The sequence below is a fragment of the Siniperca chuatsi genome, linkage group LG9, assembly GCF_020085105.1.
Source record: "Siniperca chuatsi isolate FFG_IHB_CAS linkage group LG9, ASM2008510v1, whole genome shotgun sequence".
Taxonomy (NCBI): Eukaryota; Metazoa; Chordata; class Actinopteri; order Centrarchiformes; family Sinipercidae; genus Siniperca; species Siniperca chuatsi.
Window position 1 is genome coordinate 15,254,903 of NC_058050.1, and position 19,361 is coordinate 15,274,263.

The 19,361-nt window shown below is 37.0% G+C and overlaps 4 protein-coding genes across 11 annotated transcripts in view; 3 read left to right on the plus strand and 1 right to left on the minus strand.

The window, feature by feature from the left end:
- Positions 1–1,007, plus strand: part of zgc:158766 (uncharacterized protein LOC100009641 homolog) — a 36,148-nt gene extending 35,141 nt beyond the window's left edge. For all 7 annotated transcript variants that reach the window (XM_044207410.1, XM_044207408.1, XM_044207411.1 and 4 more), the window contains one exon: positions 616–1,007. Coding sequence is in view for 1 of the 7 variants with exons in the window: in XM_044207407.1 (XP_044063342.1) it covers positions 616–621 (6 nt within the window). In the remaining 6 variants the exon portion in view is untranslated. The remainder of the gene's footprint in view (positions 1–615) is intronic.
- On the minus strand, positions 918–9,688 carry si:ch211-269k10.4 (uncharacterized protein LOC100150242 homolog). Of its 2 annotated transcripts, none has more exons than XM_044207415.1 (6): positions 9,556–9,688; positions 3,342–3,523; positions 2,325–2,444; positions 2,059–2,115; positions 1,863–1,970; positions 918–1,738 (listed from the first exon to the last, which is right to left on the minus strand). In XM_044207415.1, exons 2-6 carry the CDS (start codon positions 3,507–3,509, stop codon positions 1,640–1,642), a joined length of 552 nt encoding a protein of 183 aa, XP_044063350.1. In that variant the 5' UTR covers positions 3,510–3,523; positions 9,556–9,688; the 3' UTR covers positions 918–1,639. The 2 variants fall into 2 exon arrangements, with proteins under 2 accessions (XP_044063350.1, XP_044063351.1); XM_044207416.1 differs by lacking the exon at positions 9,556–9,688 and adding an exon at positions 4,741–4,843.
- LOC122881346 lies at positions 5,084–8,799 on the plus strand. Its single transcript, XM_044207414.1, has 7 exons — positions 5,084–5,221; positions 5,310–5,472; positions 5,609–5,698; positions 6,060–6,116; positions 7,057–7,158; positions 7,264–7,380; positions 7,470–8,799. Exons 2-7 carry the CDS (start codon positions 5,314–5,316, stop codon positions 7,497–7,499), a joined length of 555 nt encoding a protein of 184 aa, XP_044063349.1. The 5' UTR covers positions 5,084–5,221; positions 5,310–5,313; the 3' UTR covers positions 7,500–8,799.
- ptdss1a (phosphatidylserine synthase 1a) lies at positions 9,520–19,217 on the plus strand. The gene is made up of 13 exons (XM_044207413.1): positions 9,520–9,937; positions 10,538–10,629; positions 11,234–11,278; positions 11,367–11,491; positions 11,611–11,769; positions 12,043–12,194; positions 13,007–13,148; positions 15,657–15,769; positions 15,947–16,012; positions 16,385–16,484; positions 16,747–16,815; positions 17,416–17,482; positions 17,677–19,217. Exons 1-13 carry the CDS (start codon positions 9,756–9,758, stop codon positions 17,769–17,771), a joined length of 1,407 nt encoding a protein of 468 aa, XP_044063348.1. The 5' UTR covers positions 9,520–9,755; the 3' UTR covers positions 17,772–19,217.
- Positions 19,218–19,361: the final 144 nt, after the last annotated feature.

The window sequence follows — 19,361 nt, forward strand, 5'->3', positions numbered from 1 at the left end:
CTGTCAGTGGTCAAAGTCATTTTCAGTGTCTTTTAATTTGTAAATAACAAAGTAATCTAATCATAAACATTCACTATAAAGTTATAGCAATGTTATGGACTTTATAAATAAGTATGAGACTCTATATGCACAGTTTGTCAACAGCATTGCTTTAGCACTTGATGATTGTGCTGCCAGAGTAGAGCATCTAAAAAACCCCACCTGAAAATAACTTTAAAAATCGCATCAGAAATAGGAGAAATTGGACATGGACGTGTTACTTCTTACATCTTCCCCAAGTCATTTTAGCTCTAAAAGACCATTTGAGTTACATTGCTCACCTCCTTGATCTTGTGAGAAACACTGATGCCCAGTTATTACTGAAGGTTTTAGAAATTTAGGGTAACCCTAACCCTAACCATGGAATTATTGGTTTGACCAAATCTGTCATCTTTAAATATGTGTTTTGTAATGCCATTTTATACCTAAAAGGTGTTTAAATGTTTAAATGGGCCCTTTAGTTGAATGAAATTCTTAATATTGCATGCTGACTCAAGTAAAATAATTTGAGTTCATAATGTGTAGAAAAGATGTTTTTCTAAATCCCCTTTGTTGTTTTTTCTTCTTTCTTCATAGCTGTGAAGTCCTCAAGCTGAATGCTACTTGATGCCACAGCAGTTAGCATATCAGGACAAGGAGATGAAGATAAGAGTCCAGCTGCAGAGCACTAAGACTTTAATGGATGAACTATTATATGACATTTCATTTTGATACTGTAAATTGGAAATTGACATAATATACACTGCCATGATGGTACGTCAGTGGTCTGTACATTTGTTTTAATGAACTAGGTATGAATCAGTGTTTATATTGTAGATGAGTTTTTTGTATTATGTATTTTACAAAACAAAAAAAATAGCAGGCAGATCAATCCAGACAATGTTGTACTGTCATATGTATTTTGTTTTCTTCTGTTGCCATTCCTGTGTTATAACAAGTTTGTACAGATGATTAAACATTTTAAAACATGTTGTTGTATTAATTTCTTTGCCACAGTTAATTTTGACATGAAATTAAGTATTTCCACCAGTGGCTAATGACTGCCTCAGCTGCAAACAAAAAAACAAGCCTACACGATAACATACAAATCCTTCATAGTTCAGTAAAGCTTTCTGTATGTGAAACCAGCTGAAGGTGAGACTGCAGCTAAAAACAAGTTGCAGATATTTCCACTGATAATCAAGCACAAGTGTAAAACCACACACAGAGACCCTTGCCGATCGTCTGACAGTGCAGCACTATGAGTGCGACTGCTTCCGTTACACACAGGGACGCAGAGGTTGAGGAGAATGAAGAAGTGGTATTTTCTTCACATGAGAGAAGCTGACATTTGTTTACCACAAGTCTTGTGTTCTCAGTCCAAGTCAAACATCAGAAGCAGACCACAGCCTGGGCTGTTCAGCACGGGTTTCATCTTCAATATAGGCAATTGACACAGAACAGAAAGCCACACTTTCATGTTTTCAAAAACATGTTTGCTAATACAGTAACTTAACTTCTTTTAAGCACTAATATACAGCCAACTGGTCCTCCATATACAAGCAGTTAATTTAAAGTATTACATTCTCAAATTTCTTCTCAAATAATTTCAGCAGCTTGATCATGGTGATTTGGCACGTTTCTCTTTACAGAACCAGAAGCAGAGGATTGCAGATAGAAAAACCTCAAGCAACAACACACAAAGTTCCAGCACCTCCATCTGTTAGAAACATAAAGATCATCGAGTATACATTAGTTTTATATTAGCAAATATATGTGAATATCTATTGCTAAACAAGTACTTTGACGTGTTTCATTTTGTCATATTCTCTGCATGGTCTCACCCTTAAATGCTGCTCATTTTCTTGATGCCAGTGAGCCAGGTCAACACTTATCAGACAAGCTGCAACTACAGCTACAATAATACAGCCCAAGTTAACCATGAAGGATACCTGGAACGTAAGCCATACAAAAGGTGAAATAATCACCTTCACCACCTGTAATGTGCTGTTTGTTGGGCTTGTGTTGAGTTGTACTTACGGTTAGTAATACTGGATATTTGAACAACAGGTTGGAAACAACTCCAGCAATGATGAACTGCAGAGGAGAAGAGCACAGCTTAGAGCTGTATAAAAACATAAGCAAGTTTTCACACTGACTTAATGAGTCACTATGTTGAAGACAAGTTGGATATATTAACATTTGTTTTTACTCATTCTTGAAGACCTTATAGTTTTATCTGCTTTACTTAGTGCCCAATTTTTATAATTTGTTTAATAATTTAAGCAATTTGAGCAGAGACTTACGAGTGCTCCAGTCAGTTGTGAAACTCTGAACAGAGTGAAAAGGGAGTCTTCCATCTTCTGGGTTACAGCAAAAATAACTCCCACTCCAACACTGAAGAGACCACTCACCATCTGCAGAGACTGACAGAGGCAAATTAACGATACACTCACATGCCAGTAAAAGTAATACTTATCATCATAATCATAATAATAGATAAACACAGTCTAAATGAGCAAATACTGGACTGGTGATTTTACCATTGAGAATACTGTGTGCACATATTCATAGTATTATATAGACAGGATTATGTGAAACTTCAGCTTTTACACTTACAAAGTACCACAAAACCCCCAAACCAAGCATTTCCTGTTGCTGCTGCCCAAATCTGCACATTTGGACATCCCTTTTTTACTGCACCTCTTATCTGTTTGTGATATCTTGCATGAACTGTGTTTATGTTTTTAGATATTCTATCACAGTCACAGGCAGGAATGAGTAAAAGTCTTTGCAAAGTAAAATATTATACATAATACAAAGTAGTAATGTATCAGAAAAAAAATCCACTATCTTAGTTCCATTTTTCTGTAACTATATAAAGCAATACATTTACACTCACACACACTAAATAATACTGTAAAGACCTGATTACAGTCAAGGCATGAAGCTTATAATGTTCAATATTAGTTTGGATTGGACACTTTTTAAGAAAGCAGTTTGTAGTGTTATATTTTAATTGCATTGTTATGAAGCAATTAATGCAGACTGTGTAGCTCAGGTAGACCATGCTGTCCAGTAATCGGGGTCACAAAACCTGATTTAATGCAGTGGATAAAATACAAGGATTTTCTTACAATAAGATGGGGTTAGAGTGCAATTAGAGTACAACACCAACATCAGAAATTACCATAAAGTTGAATCAACACCTCTGTGACACCGTCTCTATAATAGTTTACTAATAGGACCTTCTCAAAGTGTTTGTTTATTGGCTGTTGGATTGGATTGCATGATATTGTCCTGAGCAGTTTTGTCACTCTTACCCCCAACACAGCAGGTTGTTTCTGCAGCAGGTCATGCAGCGGCCCTTTGTCGTCTGGCATGAGCTCTACAGCTTGGTAACATCGCACCATCAGCGGCTCACTCTGGCCGGCTCTGCGTGGTTCCTCATCAGCTCCATGGATGTCCAAGTCAATATCGGCACAGGCCATGGTGCTTCACTGATCTGGAGAAGCGTGGTGTATAATAATATGATGATTTAAAAATCATTATGTGTTCTTTAATTTGTACTGTGAATCCTTTCTGATTTAGTCTTAACATGGGAACAGTGAGTGACCAGAAAAATAGAAATCCTTGTACATTGTATTGCAATGCCATACAACAGTCCTGTCATAAATTGTCCAAATTAAGAGAGAAGAAGATTTTTAACTGCTGCTGACACTGTGAGGTTCAACTTAATTTTTGAGACTGTTTGCATTATGTTAGAAGGTGTATTTTTCTCAACCATTTATGTCAATAAGGTGGACAAATTATTAGACATATATTTCACTATAATGCAGTCCAACACATCATCGCCACAAAGCACAGCTTTGAAAAGGACCATGGAACTCAGTACACGGCCAAACAGTAGTGCCAATAAAATCTAGGCATACTGAATAAGGTTGTGTTTATTGCAGGGCTTTTGCATTGCATTTCAATAAGTTGCAGTACATTGTGCAGGTGTTTCTGTTGTTCTTGTATATATGGCTGATTCCAAATATGCTATGGTTTTATTGTAGTTGTTCCTGTGCACAGTTTGTTTTTGTCATTGATTTGCAACAAACTGGAAAGAGACAATGCAGTAAATGCAATAACAGTGAAGCTACTAGCCTGAAAGATTTTTCCCTGTGTTGTCAATGAAGGATTTTACATATCTGAAGGTGTCTACAAACTTATACATTTACTGTCCAGTGCAAGATCAGAATTTCAAGGTCTAGAATTAAGCATCACTGGCTTTTCATTATTAATAAATATAGGTAAGGTTTTTGCGTAAATCAGTTCAGTCTTTGTCAAACAAACTGGATAATCTATAATGATATGTAAACCTCACATAATAATGTATTACACATGTGTTTTGTAGTCATAGCTAAACTTTAATAAGGCAAATAAGTGCAATTTAATTCTATGCAAGTTTCTGAATCCTTTAACGACCTGCAAGAGAACATTATCACAGAAACTGACAAGCAAAACGTAGCTTTGAAGTTGTGATACAAAATATCAACAGCAGCTCCCAACAATCATAATTCTCATATACTTAACAGAACAAAATCGTCCGATCCATAAGAGTACATACACATCAACATGCAGACTTTAAGATGCTTACTAATTCATATTCCCCAAATGTGTACATAAAACCCATTTTTTCAGTGCAATTCAATAAAGATCTTAGATTGGGATTCTTACCACGTTTGGCTTAAGCAGTATCAATTTCACACTCTGTATCTGTCTCAAACAAGTGCCTCACTCTTCAGGCATGATCTTTACTTCCCTGCAAATACTTTAAAAGATGAGGTCACCTCACGCCTTAACTTCCTCACTCTGCCAGTGTCTCTACAGAATCACCATGTTCAGCCCTCAGTTCCTCATTGCCCATAAGTTGTATGTTATAGTACAGTATTTCTGATTCAACAAAATTACTTTTCTTTACATTTATGAACACCAATAAGTTAAATATTAGGTCTTCACAGTTTTAAATGTTTGTAAGCAAGTATTTTGTGGGTTTGTGTGTATGTGTGTGTGTGTGTGAGAGAGAGAGAGAGAGAGAGAGAGAGAGAGAGAGAGAGAGAGAGAGAGAGAGAACTGGCATGCCAGGTCATTTCCTTGTCAAACTCATTTGACAAAGCAGAGAATTTCAGGTCTGAATCAAGATACAAGAAGAAAAAAGGTACAGCAGTATGTTGCTGAAAACCTCAACGACAGATCACCAGTGCTATAAACTGCTTTAAAGTTATTTGCTTTGATCTTGTTCACAGGAGAATGAAGACATTTGCATGTGATGAATCAATGATCATCACCATTCCCATTGGGAGTCTAAAGGACGCTCGAGAGGGTCAACTGATGCCGGAGAAATTTCAATGTGTGTACAAAGATTTCTACAAGGTCTTTGTCATTAAAGGAAAACCTAAACCTCTTGGAGTAAGTTGAATTGTTTTTTACACAGGTAGAGTCATGATCACAGACTCTTTCAGCTATATGCTTACATTTTTTGGCTTCAACTTACACACAAAACATGCAGCATTGTAATGCAGTATTTTTCTCGTTTTTTTATCAGGCAGCCCAAGCCATCGCTGGTGTGTTCATCATCACTCTCGGTCTTATTTTCGACACCAGGTTAATTTTCTTGACTCTACCCAGTATTCTGGTAAATACAGTTGCAAAACTAAACTTTTAATTCACTCCCATAAATTCTGTGAAAAATCTGAATAATTAAGGAAAATACAATTAGAAACCATTTCTTTAGGCATTTCTATTATCATTATTATATACTCTTATTGTTTAATAGGGAAGAGTAAATCTATACTACGCCTCTGTTCTTGTGCTTCCTTTTCCTGCTGTGACATTTCAGTTTCCCTGCATAGGGTCAATAAAGTTTATCTTATCGTATTTTAATTTATCTGATCTTATTTTATTTTTGTATCTTATCTTGTATTATTTTGATATTCCGCAAAATTCAGTATTGTATTTCTGTGTATAATCATTTATATGTTTTATCAATATCTTAGTTTGTGGTCTCTGGTATGCTGTCCTACACTGCTGGAAAATGTCCAAACATGCACATGGTAAGATAAAAATGAAGTTTTGTTCTCAAGTGAAAAACCCACTAAGCAGCAAAAGTGAAACTGATTCTTTTGTATGGTGAAAGTTTCACAGCACAGGAAATAAGTTAATTCTTTAACTACAATAGATGAATTAACCCTTTGATTTAAAAATAATGACATGTGCTGACTGGATAGTATTATTCTGGATATAGTAGTGCAATATTTGTAATGTTTCTAATAGGATTTTTTGGGGGGGATTTTCCAAACTTCTTTAAAAGTCTTTACTCTTTTTAACCTAAGTAATAGAATTAATTTCAGTTAGATTGAGATTTAAATACGGTAATCCTAACCCAAACTTTTATCTCCCAAAAGCTTAATATGCTGTTCTTTTAATGGAAAATATTAAAATTGGGGAGTGCCTTCAAAAACATGGATTCAGAGTGTATGTAGTAAAATGAAGGGATTTGCTAGCTAAAACATAGTGACATAGTATAACATAGTATTTAAAGTTAACATATTATTTAATGTCAGCAGTAGAAGTTAGATGAAAAATTAAAAGGACTTCCAGACATAAGAGTTTTAATTATAAGTTTTAATTATGTTTGCCATCCAATTAGATTATGAAGTTTGTTTTTAAGTTATTTGCAGACTTGCACCAATAAGTAAATGATTATAACTAACAAATGTATTTTTAGATTATTTGTCAAACAGATGATGAAGCAGAGGTGTGTTTAAAAAATATCTAAATAATCTAAATAATTCTGTCAATTAAAAAAAAAAGGCTTAACTTTTCTGATCCTGGTTTTTAAGAAAAGGAATTATTATGTGTGCGAGTGTGTGTGTGAATGAGATGCAAAATTGTACAGCGCTTTGTCCGTTAAGGTAGACAAGTGCTATATAAATGCATATATATATATATATATAATATATAAAACCATTTACTGCCCTTTTCACCTTTTAGACAAAGCTGTCATTCTCTCTGAACATCATCAGCTTCTTCTGGACAGTTGTAGGAATTTGTATCTTTGCAATCAGGTTTCATGTGCCATTGAACAATCACAAGGTAAAGGAAAACAGCATTTATCCTTCATTAAGTAACCTCAGTGGCTCTCTGAAATACAAAGCGAATGTAAATTCACTTCCACCACTGTCTCAACCTTTTTCATAGGTCGATCAAGGAATGGTGGGACTGATTATGACTCTGCTGGTTGTTGAAAACTTAATAGCCCTTTACTTGATCTACTGGTTGAGTAAAGCTGTATGCAGACAACATTTTAACACTTTGGTATGTATTTTCTTTATACACACAGCAACTACACATATTGTTAGGAATAAGATTATTTGTAACCAACAGTGGCCTTTTATTTTCTGCAGCCCATCATACTGCTGAAACAGGGAAACTGAATGGCTGAAAGGCTTGATGGAGCTCAACAAACCAGCAACCACCCACCTATTTACATGGTACCAATAGGCTATGTCATACCCATCAACATACAACATACAAAGAATGTTAAATTTACTATTGTTTTCATTCCAGAAGTAGTACGAAAAGCGGATTTCATGTTAGTAGGCCACTTCTTGCATACAGATGATCTATTATTTTTGTTTGTGTACATCTACCTGTTTATATTGCTTTGTTTAATAATTGTATAACAGTAGGCCATGAATAAAAAATAAGTATTGGTGTTTCTGCACAGACTTACCTTTGACTTCTAAGTCCTGGAGAACGTTACCATTTTGATGAATGTTGTATTTAAGTTTAGATCATATTTTAAAACTTCTTGTATCTTTTTTACCGGTGGTATATCATTCAAACTGTCCCTTTTAACGTTGTAAAAGTATGAAAGCTGATGCAGGTGATGGTTTAGTGGTGCTTGACTACCGTGCTGCATTTTGATACTGTATAACATCAAACAATTAGTCACGTCATGACCTGCTTCATTTTGAAAATGTTAGAACCTTGTTCTGTCATTTTTATTTTCCTCAGGAACATTGCAAATACTTTGAATTGTCTTAAAATTTTAAAAGGACACTGAATTGATTTTTAAATATCACATTGACAACTGCAATGTGTCTCTGATCTAGAATTTATTTCTACTGATTGTAATTAAGATGTTTGCACGTCAGGGCCCCTTCTATGAACTTTGATCCCTCATGACTCCTGGGCTTTGAAACAGATGACAGATTCTTAAACTTAGGCTGAGAGAGTCAGTATAATCTATTGCATATATCTACAGTCATTGCTTTTTTATACTTACCTGTAGATTTCGTTCCACTGATTATTTTTTATTTTCATTGGTTGTTTTTACTCTGTTCTTTGTGAATCACTTAGTAACTTTGTTTAAGGCAAATACAAGTGATTATTTTGGGTTTTTATGCTTCATTTGTCTTCTTGTGGACCTGCAACACCTCCCTCTACTCTGGACAATGTCAGATAACAGCTAAAATAATTAACTGGTTTTAAGATCAACAAAATGTTCAAATGATCCCCAAAATAGTAAATCTACATTTTGTATCAGTTAGGAAAAAATACATTTTGGTGATACATGTGCTACAAACTACAAATGAAATGTTCTATGGACTCATAAGATACAATAATCAAGTGGAAGAAATAGCAAGAGCATATAACAGTGCACTCCCAGAGAGAACAAGCCACTTTTTACATTGTGTGTTACAACCAAAGAATAAATAATTGCCATGCAAAGAGTTGTTGGCTATTTTGTAAACCCAAACCTGTTCTTCAGCTAATTCACTGAATTGTATCCCTACGGTTAGTGGCACTCTAATACAAAACATGTACAACCTTTTTGCTCATAATGTATAACTAGTAGGTAGACTTTTTTTTTACCCATATGCTCAATTTACTAGAAGTGGGGAGATTATGTGTAAAATAACTTTTCTCTAGACGCTAAACTACCAGAAAGAACATTAACAGAAACCCGGTGCACATAGGGCTAACTTTCTTGCTGCTCTTTATGAAAAATGAGAGGATGGCCCCCTGCTGCGAGCTGAGCATGTTTTCAGTGACATGTGAAGCTATGAGCGGCCACATGGGGGAGATAAACACACACCAAATCAAGTCAAGTACATGTACCTTTCAGTGAAGGATGTATTCTACGAAACACATTCCTTTGACATTCCAATAACTGTACTGATGCACTGTGTTCAAGTTCACAAAACATGTAGGCTTACATATGTGTTTTAAATGTTAATATAGGAGGTCACAGTTTACAGATCATTAATTAGGTAGATTTAGAAGTCAGATCATTAATTAGGTAGATTTAGAAGTCAGCCTCTGTTAATTTGTCATGGTTTAAAGTCCTTGCATGGAGGTCACGCTAAAAACAATCCTGGCGACACATGATGAAGGAGGGCATGCGAACTCTTCCGCTTTGGGACACTCCCAACAAACATGCACACCAATCACAATCAAAAGTGAACAATTTCTCTAAAACTGTACCATCTGTTGCTCTTTCTGCTCAGCTGTCACTTCTGTACTGTGCGCTGCCAGCCAGCCATGTAACATTTAATATTTATTTTAACTATTTCCTGTGACAGTTTGTGGAGGTTGTTGCTGCTTGGCCGTGGCTGATCACTGTCTCGTGAGGATCTGCCTGCTGCCTGCTGCCCTCCTGACTGCTGCTGCTGCTGCGTTCATCTATGGCGTCCGTGTACAGCGGATCTCATACCTTGAGCAAGGATGATGTGAATTACAGAATGCATTTCCGAATGATAAACGAGCAGCAGGTCGAAGATATCACCATAGACTTTTTCTACAGGCCGCACACGATAACGTTGCTGACATGCACGGTCCTCAGTTTGATGTATTTCGCGTTCGCAAGGTAAGTCGTTCACAGCTAACGTTAGCTCGGTGGGTTAGCTTAGTTAGCTAGCGCTCGGCTAACAAGAGAAGTGATGCTGTGACAGTGTCAGGTACATAGGGAGGTTAGCTAGCTTTTAGCTACTCTTTGATGGATTTTTTTCACTGAGAGAAACTTTGTATCCGCATGAAAGCACTGGAGTAACTTTCTCAGTCAGTGATGACTGCCTATATTTTACTGTCATTAATCGTTCACCTAGGCTAATAAAAATACGTATTGTGTTACATAACGGTGGTCCAGTGGAGGACACTGTTTCCTGTGCTGACATTAGCTACAACAATGTAATTAGCAAGGAAACGAGTCATAACGTCACATTTAAAGTGATTACCTGCTTTACAAACCATAATTTGCCCTACAAAATCTAATATAATGTAAACCCTAATGTCTTTAGCTACCAGTTGTTTGAAACTTGAAGATATGTGAGGCACATTCACATTACTACCGTTGTAGAGGGGATATAAAGCATAGCCTTCTTAAAAAATGGGCTGTTTAACATATACCACAGTATCACTGGTGATGTTAACTGTTCGTTGGGAACTTTCTGTTTAACCCTGCCTGCAGAGATGATGGAAATCCTGACAGTAATCTCTGGGTGGGGCTCATCCTGGTCATCTCCTTCTTCCTTGTCATCAGTGTTTTGGCATTTCCTAACGGTGAGCAAAAAAGGACATTGAAGTTATTATTTTGTTAAGTCAAGTGTGTTTGCATAGCCCTTAATTACAGTTAGCCTGAAGGTGCTTCACAAACAGACGTATGTTAGCACAGTAAACAATAATCACTGCTTTACAAGTTAGAAAGAGGAAGAACCTCGATAAGGACCTCATTATGAGAGGAATTAATAGAGTATAGACTGTATAAACAAAATTTGAATCCTGGGGTGAACAACCTCATTCAGCATGGTATCACCAGTGTTATTTTTTGTCACTATTGTTACTCGGTTCTCACCACAAGGATTTTAGTTCCTTCTCAAAATCACATCTACCAGTGGGAATGAGGAACGAGGGTTATGAGTAGTATATGTGAAACAATAATACAAAGAAAAACTGATTTATTTGTTTTGGCATAATGAGAAACCCTTGTCCATTCCATCACTTTCGTAGAAAAGGTTTCAGTCGTAGTCATCTGGACACTGAAACCTACGTCTGAAACCTTTTCTACGATAGAACACTCCTGGACAAATGAGGGACTACACCGTCTCATTCCATCACTTGTTATAGATTACATCTTTGACATAGTATCTTTATGTGCCTCACTTAGGTCCATTCACCAGACCGCATCCAGCAATATGGCGAATAGTTTTTGGTGAGTATTGCTAAAAGTTTCCGAGGGCAAAACCAGTTTTTGTTTGGACCTTTGATTTCCCTTAATGTCATGTCTCACTGCTGTTAAGGTCTGAGTGTCCTCTACTTCCTGTTCCTGGTTTTCATCATCTTCCTCAACTGGCAGCAGGTGAAGCAGCTAATGTATTGGTTGGACCCAAACCTGCGTTATGCCAAGAGAGAGGCGGACATAATGGTGAGTGATGCAGGCTTACACAGAAAATAATTTTCAGATTGATTTGCATGCACCAGTTGCGTTCAGTACCAGGGGATTATCAATCATTGTAATGAGGCTGTCTGTGCTGCTCTCTGCAGGAATATGCTGTGAACTGCCATGTCATCACCTGGGAGAGAATCCTGAGCCATTTTGACATTTTTGCATTCAGCCATTTCTGGGGATGGGGTATGAAGGCCCTGCTCATTCGCAGCTATGGCCTCTGCTGGACCATCAGTATTACCTGGGAGCTTACTGAGGTAAGCAAGCAGACACCTAATGAGGTTATCACTCACTTAGCATCCTGTGGCCTATCCCTTTCTCTCCGTCTGCCTCTCCCTCTGTCTCTTTCTCATTATAATGGAGAAATTCTAAGGTCAACTAAGCTGTTGATGTAAGTGGTTTATCTGGTGGAAATTGATGGGTTTTGGCATTTCTCAATAATTTTATATAACATATATTAAATATTATAGTACGCTGAAAAGCTCACAGTTTTCAGACTTTCATAGCCTCCTAATCTCCTGTTCCCATAGCTATTCTTCATGCATCTGCTACCTAACTTTGCTGAGTGCTGGTGGGACCAAGTGATTCTGGACATTCTGCTGTGTAATGGTGGAGGCATCTGGCTTGGCATGACTGTCTGTCGCTTTTTGGAGATGAGGACCTACCACTGGGCCAGTATTAAGTATGACCTTGCAGTCTGAAAATTAACTACAACTGTGTTAAAATTTTATCCAGTTTTATGTTGATCCTTAGTCTGTGTGAACATTACCATCAGGGATATACCAAGCTTTTTCAAGTGGATTTTCTAAGTTATTTATAGGTTGTGAAAAGGGAAGTGGGGTTTAGCCTATATTGTAAACCTGGCGCATGCATTTCATGGGATCAGCCCTGATCAGTAATAATACATCTAATATAGTGGCAGTAATACATTATCACCCTTTGCAAGTTAAGACCTAAAATCTAGCCTTAAAGGATGATATCACTAGCTAAAGAATTTTTATATATTTCTTTATTTCTTGGCCTTTATGCTTTATAATGTAAATTCAAGAAGTTTTTTTATTGTGAGCCCAATGAAAGATAGCTTTACTGTATTCATCCTCTTAAGTGTTTTCTAATAGTTCGTTGGTAACTTTTTTCTACGGATATGTTATAAAGTGTAACTTGTGTGTAATATATAAGAAATAAGTAAAGTCAGAATAAGTAAGACATGTAACTTCAGATGAAAAAGCACTGTCTAATAAGTTAAGTTAGCTTCTACTCTTTTGTATCATCGCGGTAAGGTCTATTCCAGTCAAGCAAGCCATTTTAGATACCATCTTAAGATGCATAAATTGTTTTGAAACATGATCTCACAAGTTCATCAAGGAGGAGTGGACTTGAATAATTCATGTGACAGCATTACTTTCATCTGACTTTGTCTACTGCACTAACATAATACTTATTGTAAATCTATCTGCAAGTCTTTGTAATCCTTCTGCTGCGCTTCCCATCCAGGGACATCCACACCACCACAGGGAAAATCAAACGAGCCATGTTACAGTTCACCCCTGCAAGCTGGACCTATGTACGCTGGCTTGACCCAAAGTCTTCCCTGCAGCGAGTGATGGGCGTCTATCTGTTCATGATCATCTGGCAGGTGGGTCAGTGAGAAATCTTCTCTTGCCATCTCATGGTGACTAAGTGCTGACTAGTCGGGGATCATCCGTGTGCTCTGCAGGCTAAGTCCAGGCTAATCTAATTGCCTCCTCTGTTGTTGAAATCTAAAACCTGTCTCACATGGATCCATATAATGCACGAGTGTCCTGGTATCTACACATTAACAGCTAATCCCATAAGAGTGAAAGACAGGCTGGATTACTTGGGAGCAATTTATGGTAATGAGAAAACCATGGATGGAGAACTTGAGTAAACTCCATTGCTGTTCATGGAAGAGTCAACAATGGCTGCCAAATTTCTAGCCACTGGCTGCTATGGTGATGAAAACTGCTGTTTCTCTCATTTTTGTGTGGTGATGAAACAACATTGTCCTCCCCTCTCCCTCATTCAGGCAGTTCCCAACTCTCTTGAGGCTTTAAATAGTAATTACCAGTCTTTGAGAAGTAGTTGAAGAGATGGGGGACAGCTCAGCTCTACTCAGCGTGGTGACAATTTAGCTGCTCTTCACTGGGTTTAACCACATAGGCTCCAGGTCAAATGAATGAATAACATGGCAGCAGGCCTCCCTCTCATTATCTTCCAGTGCGGATGAGAGGGACATGGACAAAGTGTCCCCCAAAATTAACTGCTGGTATTGTTGCCAATTTGTTAATCCAAGTGTGACTTGGATTGTAAGAGAATCTTTGTTTGTTAGTGTCCTAACCTCAACCCAGAATGGTTTTAATAAGAGTTACATTATTGTAAAACAATCCATATACTGTACTTGTCCCATGAAAAGTTTTTGAACATCCCTCAAGCAATTCACTCATTATAAATACCCTAAAACACAACAAAAATTATGACATTATTTTACTGGAAATGGCCTAGAAAGGCCCAGATTTCATTACTAAAAATACTGTATATTTCTCTCACAATTGTTAGTTCTGTCTACATGTTTTAACAACAGGCTGAACTGGTAGACCTTTTCAGTGCATCTGCCTGTAATAAAGCACTAATTAAAGAGTCTCATTGCCAATAGACCTTACTCACAGCACACATTTTGACTTGTCGAACACAGGTGTAACTAATAACATTAATAATGGCTGCATTCCTTGTAGGTGGGCCAGTTCCAAGGTCCTGCTCTTGTGCGTGCAGTCTCACTGGTATGGCTTACTGGCACATGTTAATGAAACAGAGCTGGCATTAAATGTTATTTTGCGACACCTGTGCTTGTCCTGCTATGACACAAAAATTTCTGCATGGTAAAGCCACTGAACAATCATCATGTGAGACAAAAGTGAGCTCATGACAGTGAAAAGGCAATATATTAATAGTTTGTCTTGCTGAAAAACTGTCAGAAATGTATACAGTATCTTTGTGCAATGCAGCTTATACAATCTAAGGCACATAGAAACTGGGAAGAAATGGTACAGTACATGTAATTCCAGTGGGATTCATCTACATTGAAATTATTTGTAATAAAATAAAGTCACAAACAATTAACCTCATTTATTTATACCCATCACTTACTTATATTTTATAGCTTTAGGATAACATGAGCAACAACAATGACCCATTGTGTGAGATATAACCTAAAAGTTACAATATAGTGTGTTAAAAACTTTTGACTGTGTACAGTACACCGCTTTAGTCTACAGGCACCATTTTAACTGTTACAACTGTTAATCCGCATGTAAAATGTGTTAAATATATATACAAATATTTTTGGTACCAAGTGTCAATGGGCCTCTTTCACTGAAGACATTTTGACAATTCACAGTAGGAAAAGCACAGGTATAAATCATAAAATTAATGATGGCTGAATTCCATTTAGCTGCTTCAGTTTCAGGGTTGTGGCACCGTAGATGCTTACTAGCTGTCACACTGCTGTGAAAAGGCCTATGAAATTAAAAGTATAACACAGTCCATAAGTTGTAGAAGAGTGACCGTTTTCGTTTCAGCTCTGTACTCTGACTTGTAGCTTTAAAGATGTTGAAGGGCATTTACATCCATATTGGGTGAAGATAGTAGGAATTGTTACCCTTTTCATACATACAGCAATTTTACAACAGTACAGCAGGACAATTTTCATGAACAAAGCCAAAGCAACCAGTAGGTTTGTTAGGGCCAAACAGTGCAATGTTCTTGACTGGCCAAGTTGGGTACTTGACCATGATCCAACTTTCCATGTGTTACAGTGCTAAAAAAACACACTGAAGATAAACCCCCCTGAAACAAGCAGCATCTACATGGATATTAATTTTGACTATTAATATTTTCATAAGATTTGGAACCAAACATGAAATATGAATACTTTATTTTAGATTATTTTTATCTGTCCATTACATTTTGGTCCCTTTTTAATTCAGGTACCTACGCTCATAATTTCAAACCCAATGTGCTCGAATACAGAACCAAAACAACAGAAATGTGTCTCTGTCCTACTTCTCTGTGTTATTACACATGAAAATCTTTATTATCTTCTGTCTGTTTCCCTCTTTGTCTATAGCTTACAGAGTTGAACACATTCTTCCTCAAGCACATTTTCATCTTTCCTGCAAGCCATGCTCTTAGCTGGTGTCGGATCCTGTTTGTTGGTATCATCACAGCTCCGACAGTCAGGTAAAAACACAAAAGACAGTTTTATTAGTAGGGAAATTATCCCTAGAAACGCATAATGCCAGATTTATTTTGGATATTGTACATTGGTGTATGCTTATATCCAGTTCCTTGTTTGACAAAATTGACAGTAAAGCAAGTAACTGACTTTTTTTTGTTTGTTTGTTTTTTTTGCTTCAGGCAGTATTATGCGTACCTTACAGACACACAGTGCAAGAGAGTTGGGACCCAGTGCTGGGTGTTTGGGTAAGTGAAACCTAAATTGTAGCCCTGACTAAAGTTGATATTTTTTCAAGAAAGACTCCCAAAATCAGTTGTGCTATACCATATATTTATATGTGAACTGCAGTGTACCCATGGTGTACATATCAGATAGCCACAAGCAGTGAGGGGAGATAAAGGAGGTGATGTTAAATGATCTACTAGGGTAATAAATCTCACTAAGCAAATGTTAACATGTTCAGGTCAGTGAGCATACCGTTGCTATCAGGTAAAAGCCACATACAGGCATATTTGTTTTGAGCTTTTTGTTTCTTTTTTCAGTTCAATTGAAAGTTTACTGCAGGTGGGTCACAGGTTTCAGTTGTGTGTGCTTGTTTTTTCTGCCCTCATTCACAGGGCAATAGCCTTTCTGGAAGCCTTGGCATGTATCAAGTTTGGACAGGACTTGTTCTCAAAAACACAGGTCCTCTATGTGATCCTCTGGCTACTGTGTTTGGTAAGATCAGGATCACATTACTGTTGCATTTCTGTGTCAAGATGAATTACTATGGTCTTCTGCAGTTAGTAATTGGCTCATCATGCTTTAAAGTACATGAAATCATGTGCCTTAACTTTGCTGCCAACACACCATAATTTTTCACATATATCTTTCTGTTTCAACATAAAAAAACATTTGAACATAAAAAACTTTCTTTGCTGTAAGATATTGATTATGGATTTTCCATGAGCAGTCTCTGTTATGTTTGATGTGTTTTTAGGCCTTCATTACATTCCTGTGCCTATATGGAATGGTGTGGTTTGCTGAAAATTATGGTCCAAGAGAAAAGGTAGGTTTATTGCTTCGTGTTTTTTGTGTTTGTCATATAGTTAATAACAAAAAATAACTAATGTTGATCTTTAACCTTGTCAGGGATAAATGGAAACTCAATTTGTTGAAGTTACTGGTTAGTTTCTGATGTTTGTTTAAAACCCTGAGGCAATGACGGTTTACACACCTCCACAAGTGTCAAAATAAAACCCCCTTTGGACATGCATTTCATTATGTAAATATGGTGGCAATTTTCAAGGTTGGTCACTTGTCAGAATAAGCACCTGAGTCATTTTTACATAAGTCAGCAATCTTACTAGGTCGACCATGTAACATTTCCATAACACTCCAACACACTAAAAACTGAAACACACGTCTTGTTCACCTTATTAAGAGCACTCTGAGGAGATACTTCTTCAATCTAAAATTATGTTTTCCCTTCACTGTGCGGGAAAACCACAATAATAATAACTTAGCTTAACTTTCAGACCTATTCCTTTTTAAAGATTCTCTTAATTCAGTGTACTACGAACACTGTACTGGGTCAGTTCGCTGCTATATGTTCCCTGTCTAGTTAATGGTATGTGTGTCATATGTCTGACCTCTTCTCCTGTCACAGAGCCTCTCAGAATGTGAAGACAGTAATTACCCAGAATCTGCTGACTATGTGTCAGAAGGATTTAAAGGTACAGTGACTTAACTGTAATTTACCAACCACATTAAAAAAGCTCATTAAAGTATATATTAATCTTTAACTGTAATCCTGTAAAGGGTTGACCCCTAGTGTTTGGAATGTTGTTTTACTCGCACTGTAAATGTGAAAAGTTGAGTTAGTTCTTTTTATAAACTCATTTCCAAGTGTTTGATCCTCATGTTTCAGGAGAGACAGAGGTGGACAGCGACAGCCCTACAACCAGACGTAGAGGGAAGGGCTCGGGAAAGACCAAATCCATCAACGGCCTGGACAGCCAGTAGGAGTTGGAGACCGAGGCTGGTGGGTGACTCCTGAACTCAGTCCATGGAGCCAGGTGTGAAGGATCACAGGTTGAAAAGGGGGTAGAGATACAACCACTTCCTGGGTTAATTTAAGTCCCCACATACAGTAGAGGGAGTGGAGACAGGAGAGACTAAGTGCATGAACAGGTCCAGTGTTGTTAGGAGTGCACAGAGGCTTTGACTACAGAGATGCACACATAACTGTGTGCTGTAGTCATAAAAAAAATCTCCTAAACCACTGATCACAGGTTTCTGTGTGTGTGAAGAGAGAAAGGGTGGCAATAAAAACTGCCGATTCTAGATGTGACTGCATGATCATTGTAACTGATAAACTATAATTTACAAACATTTATCCTGCGATACAGTATATCATTGATGGTTAATGTACTTTTGACTGGTTTACACCAGCATTAACTCCAGTATGTTGGTTCAACACATTTCAATGTTAAAAGCCATTATGTAGAATTTATCACATTAATTGGAGCCTCTATGTTTATAGCACAGAAAGGCTAAGGTCTTTTTATTAGCATCTGTCATTGATTGTCTATTTGTATAATAGATGTTCACACTTGTTTTGTGGGCTTGAATGTGGGCAGGATTTCAATGCAAGACAGCTTTAGCTTGTTAGGATCATCAACTGAGGTTTGTGGTTGACGTGGAACAAAGCAAAGCACACAGTTTAAGCACTTTTCAGAATGTTTTTTTGCAAATACTGTACATTTTGTAATGTGTGTATTTTGTGAATCATTGTGACCTTGAGTGATTTTACTCTCCTGTCCATCTATGGCTGCTATCTATTTTTTGTTTTTGTTTTTTTTACCATGCTAATAATGGAGGGCAATTATTCAAATTCCTGCATGTGTTGTCAGGCTCTACCTGTCTGTGTGCAGGTGGCATTGTTTTACTGTCGAACTTCTTGTTTTTGCATATATTGCATTTGCATGGCTGTGTCAAATCAAATCAAGTGTTTTAGTAAGAAAATGTTATGAGTAGTCAACAGATCTTTATATTACACCACACACCAGGATGCCAGTATTGTTATATTTATGTCTTTCACTGTCATTGTAACATTTTAATTTACACTTTGTGCCTGTTTGCATGTTCTTTTTTTATTCCCAACTTTTCTCAGTTTGTACTAAGACTAAATTTGGGCTTATTTTCTTCTGTGCTTTGAGTGCTTCAATAAAGCACTTATTTTCATTTGCTCTGTCAGCATCATCTCAGTACAGATATATCCCTGATAATCCTCGACAATTCAGACGTTGACCTCTGTGAAATGGACCAGGCTCCTGTGCTACAGTAGACACTATAAATGGTACATTGTCTCTGGATTTTGATGTCATTTGCCAAAAGCAATTCTGTTGAGAATGACTTGTGCTGTTTTTCACTGTGAAATAATGAAACATATTAAACTGTTTGACATTTCCTCTTGAACTCTTTGTGAGTTATTATTTGAGGTATTTGCCCTTTTTTTGGTTTTTGAAATAGGGCAGCAGCACTACACTTACACCCTACTTTCAACAATAAATGCCTTTGTTACTCATTAAATAAGTGACTTTTGTACTTGTT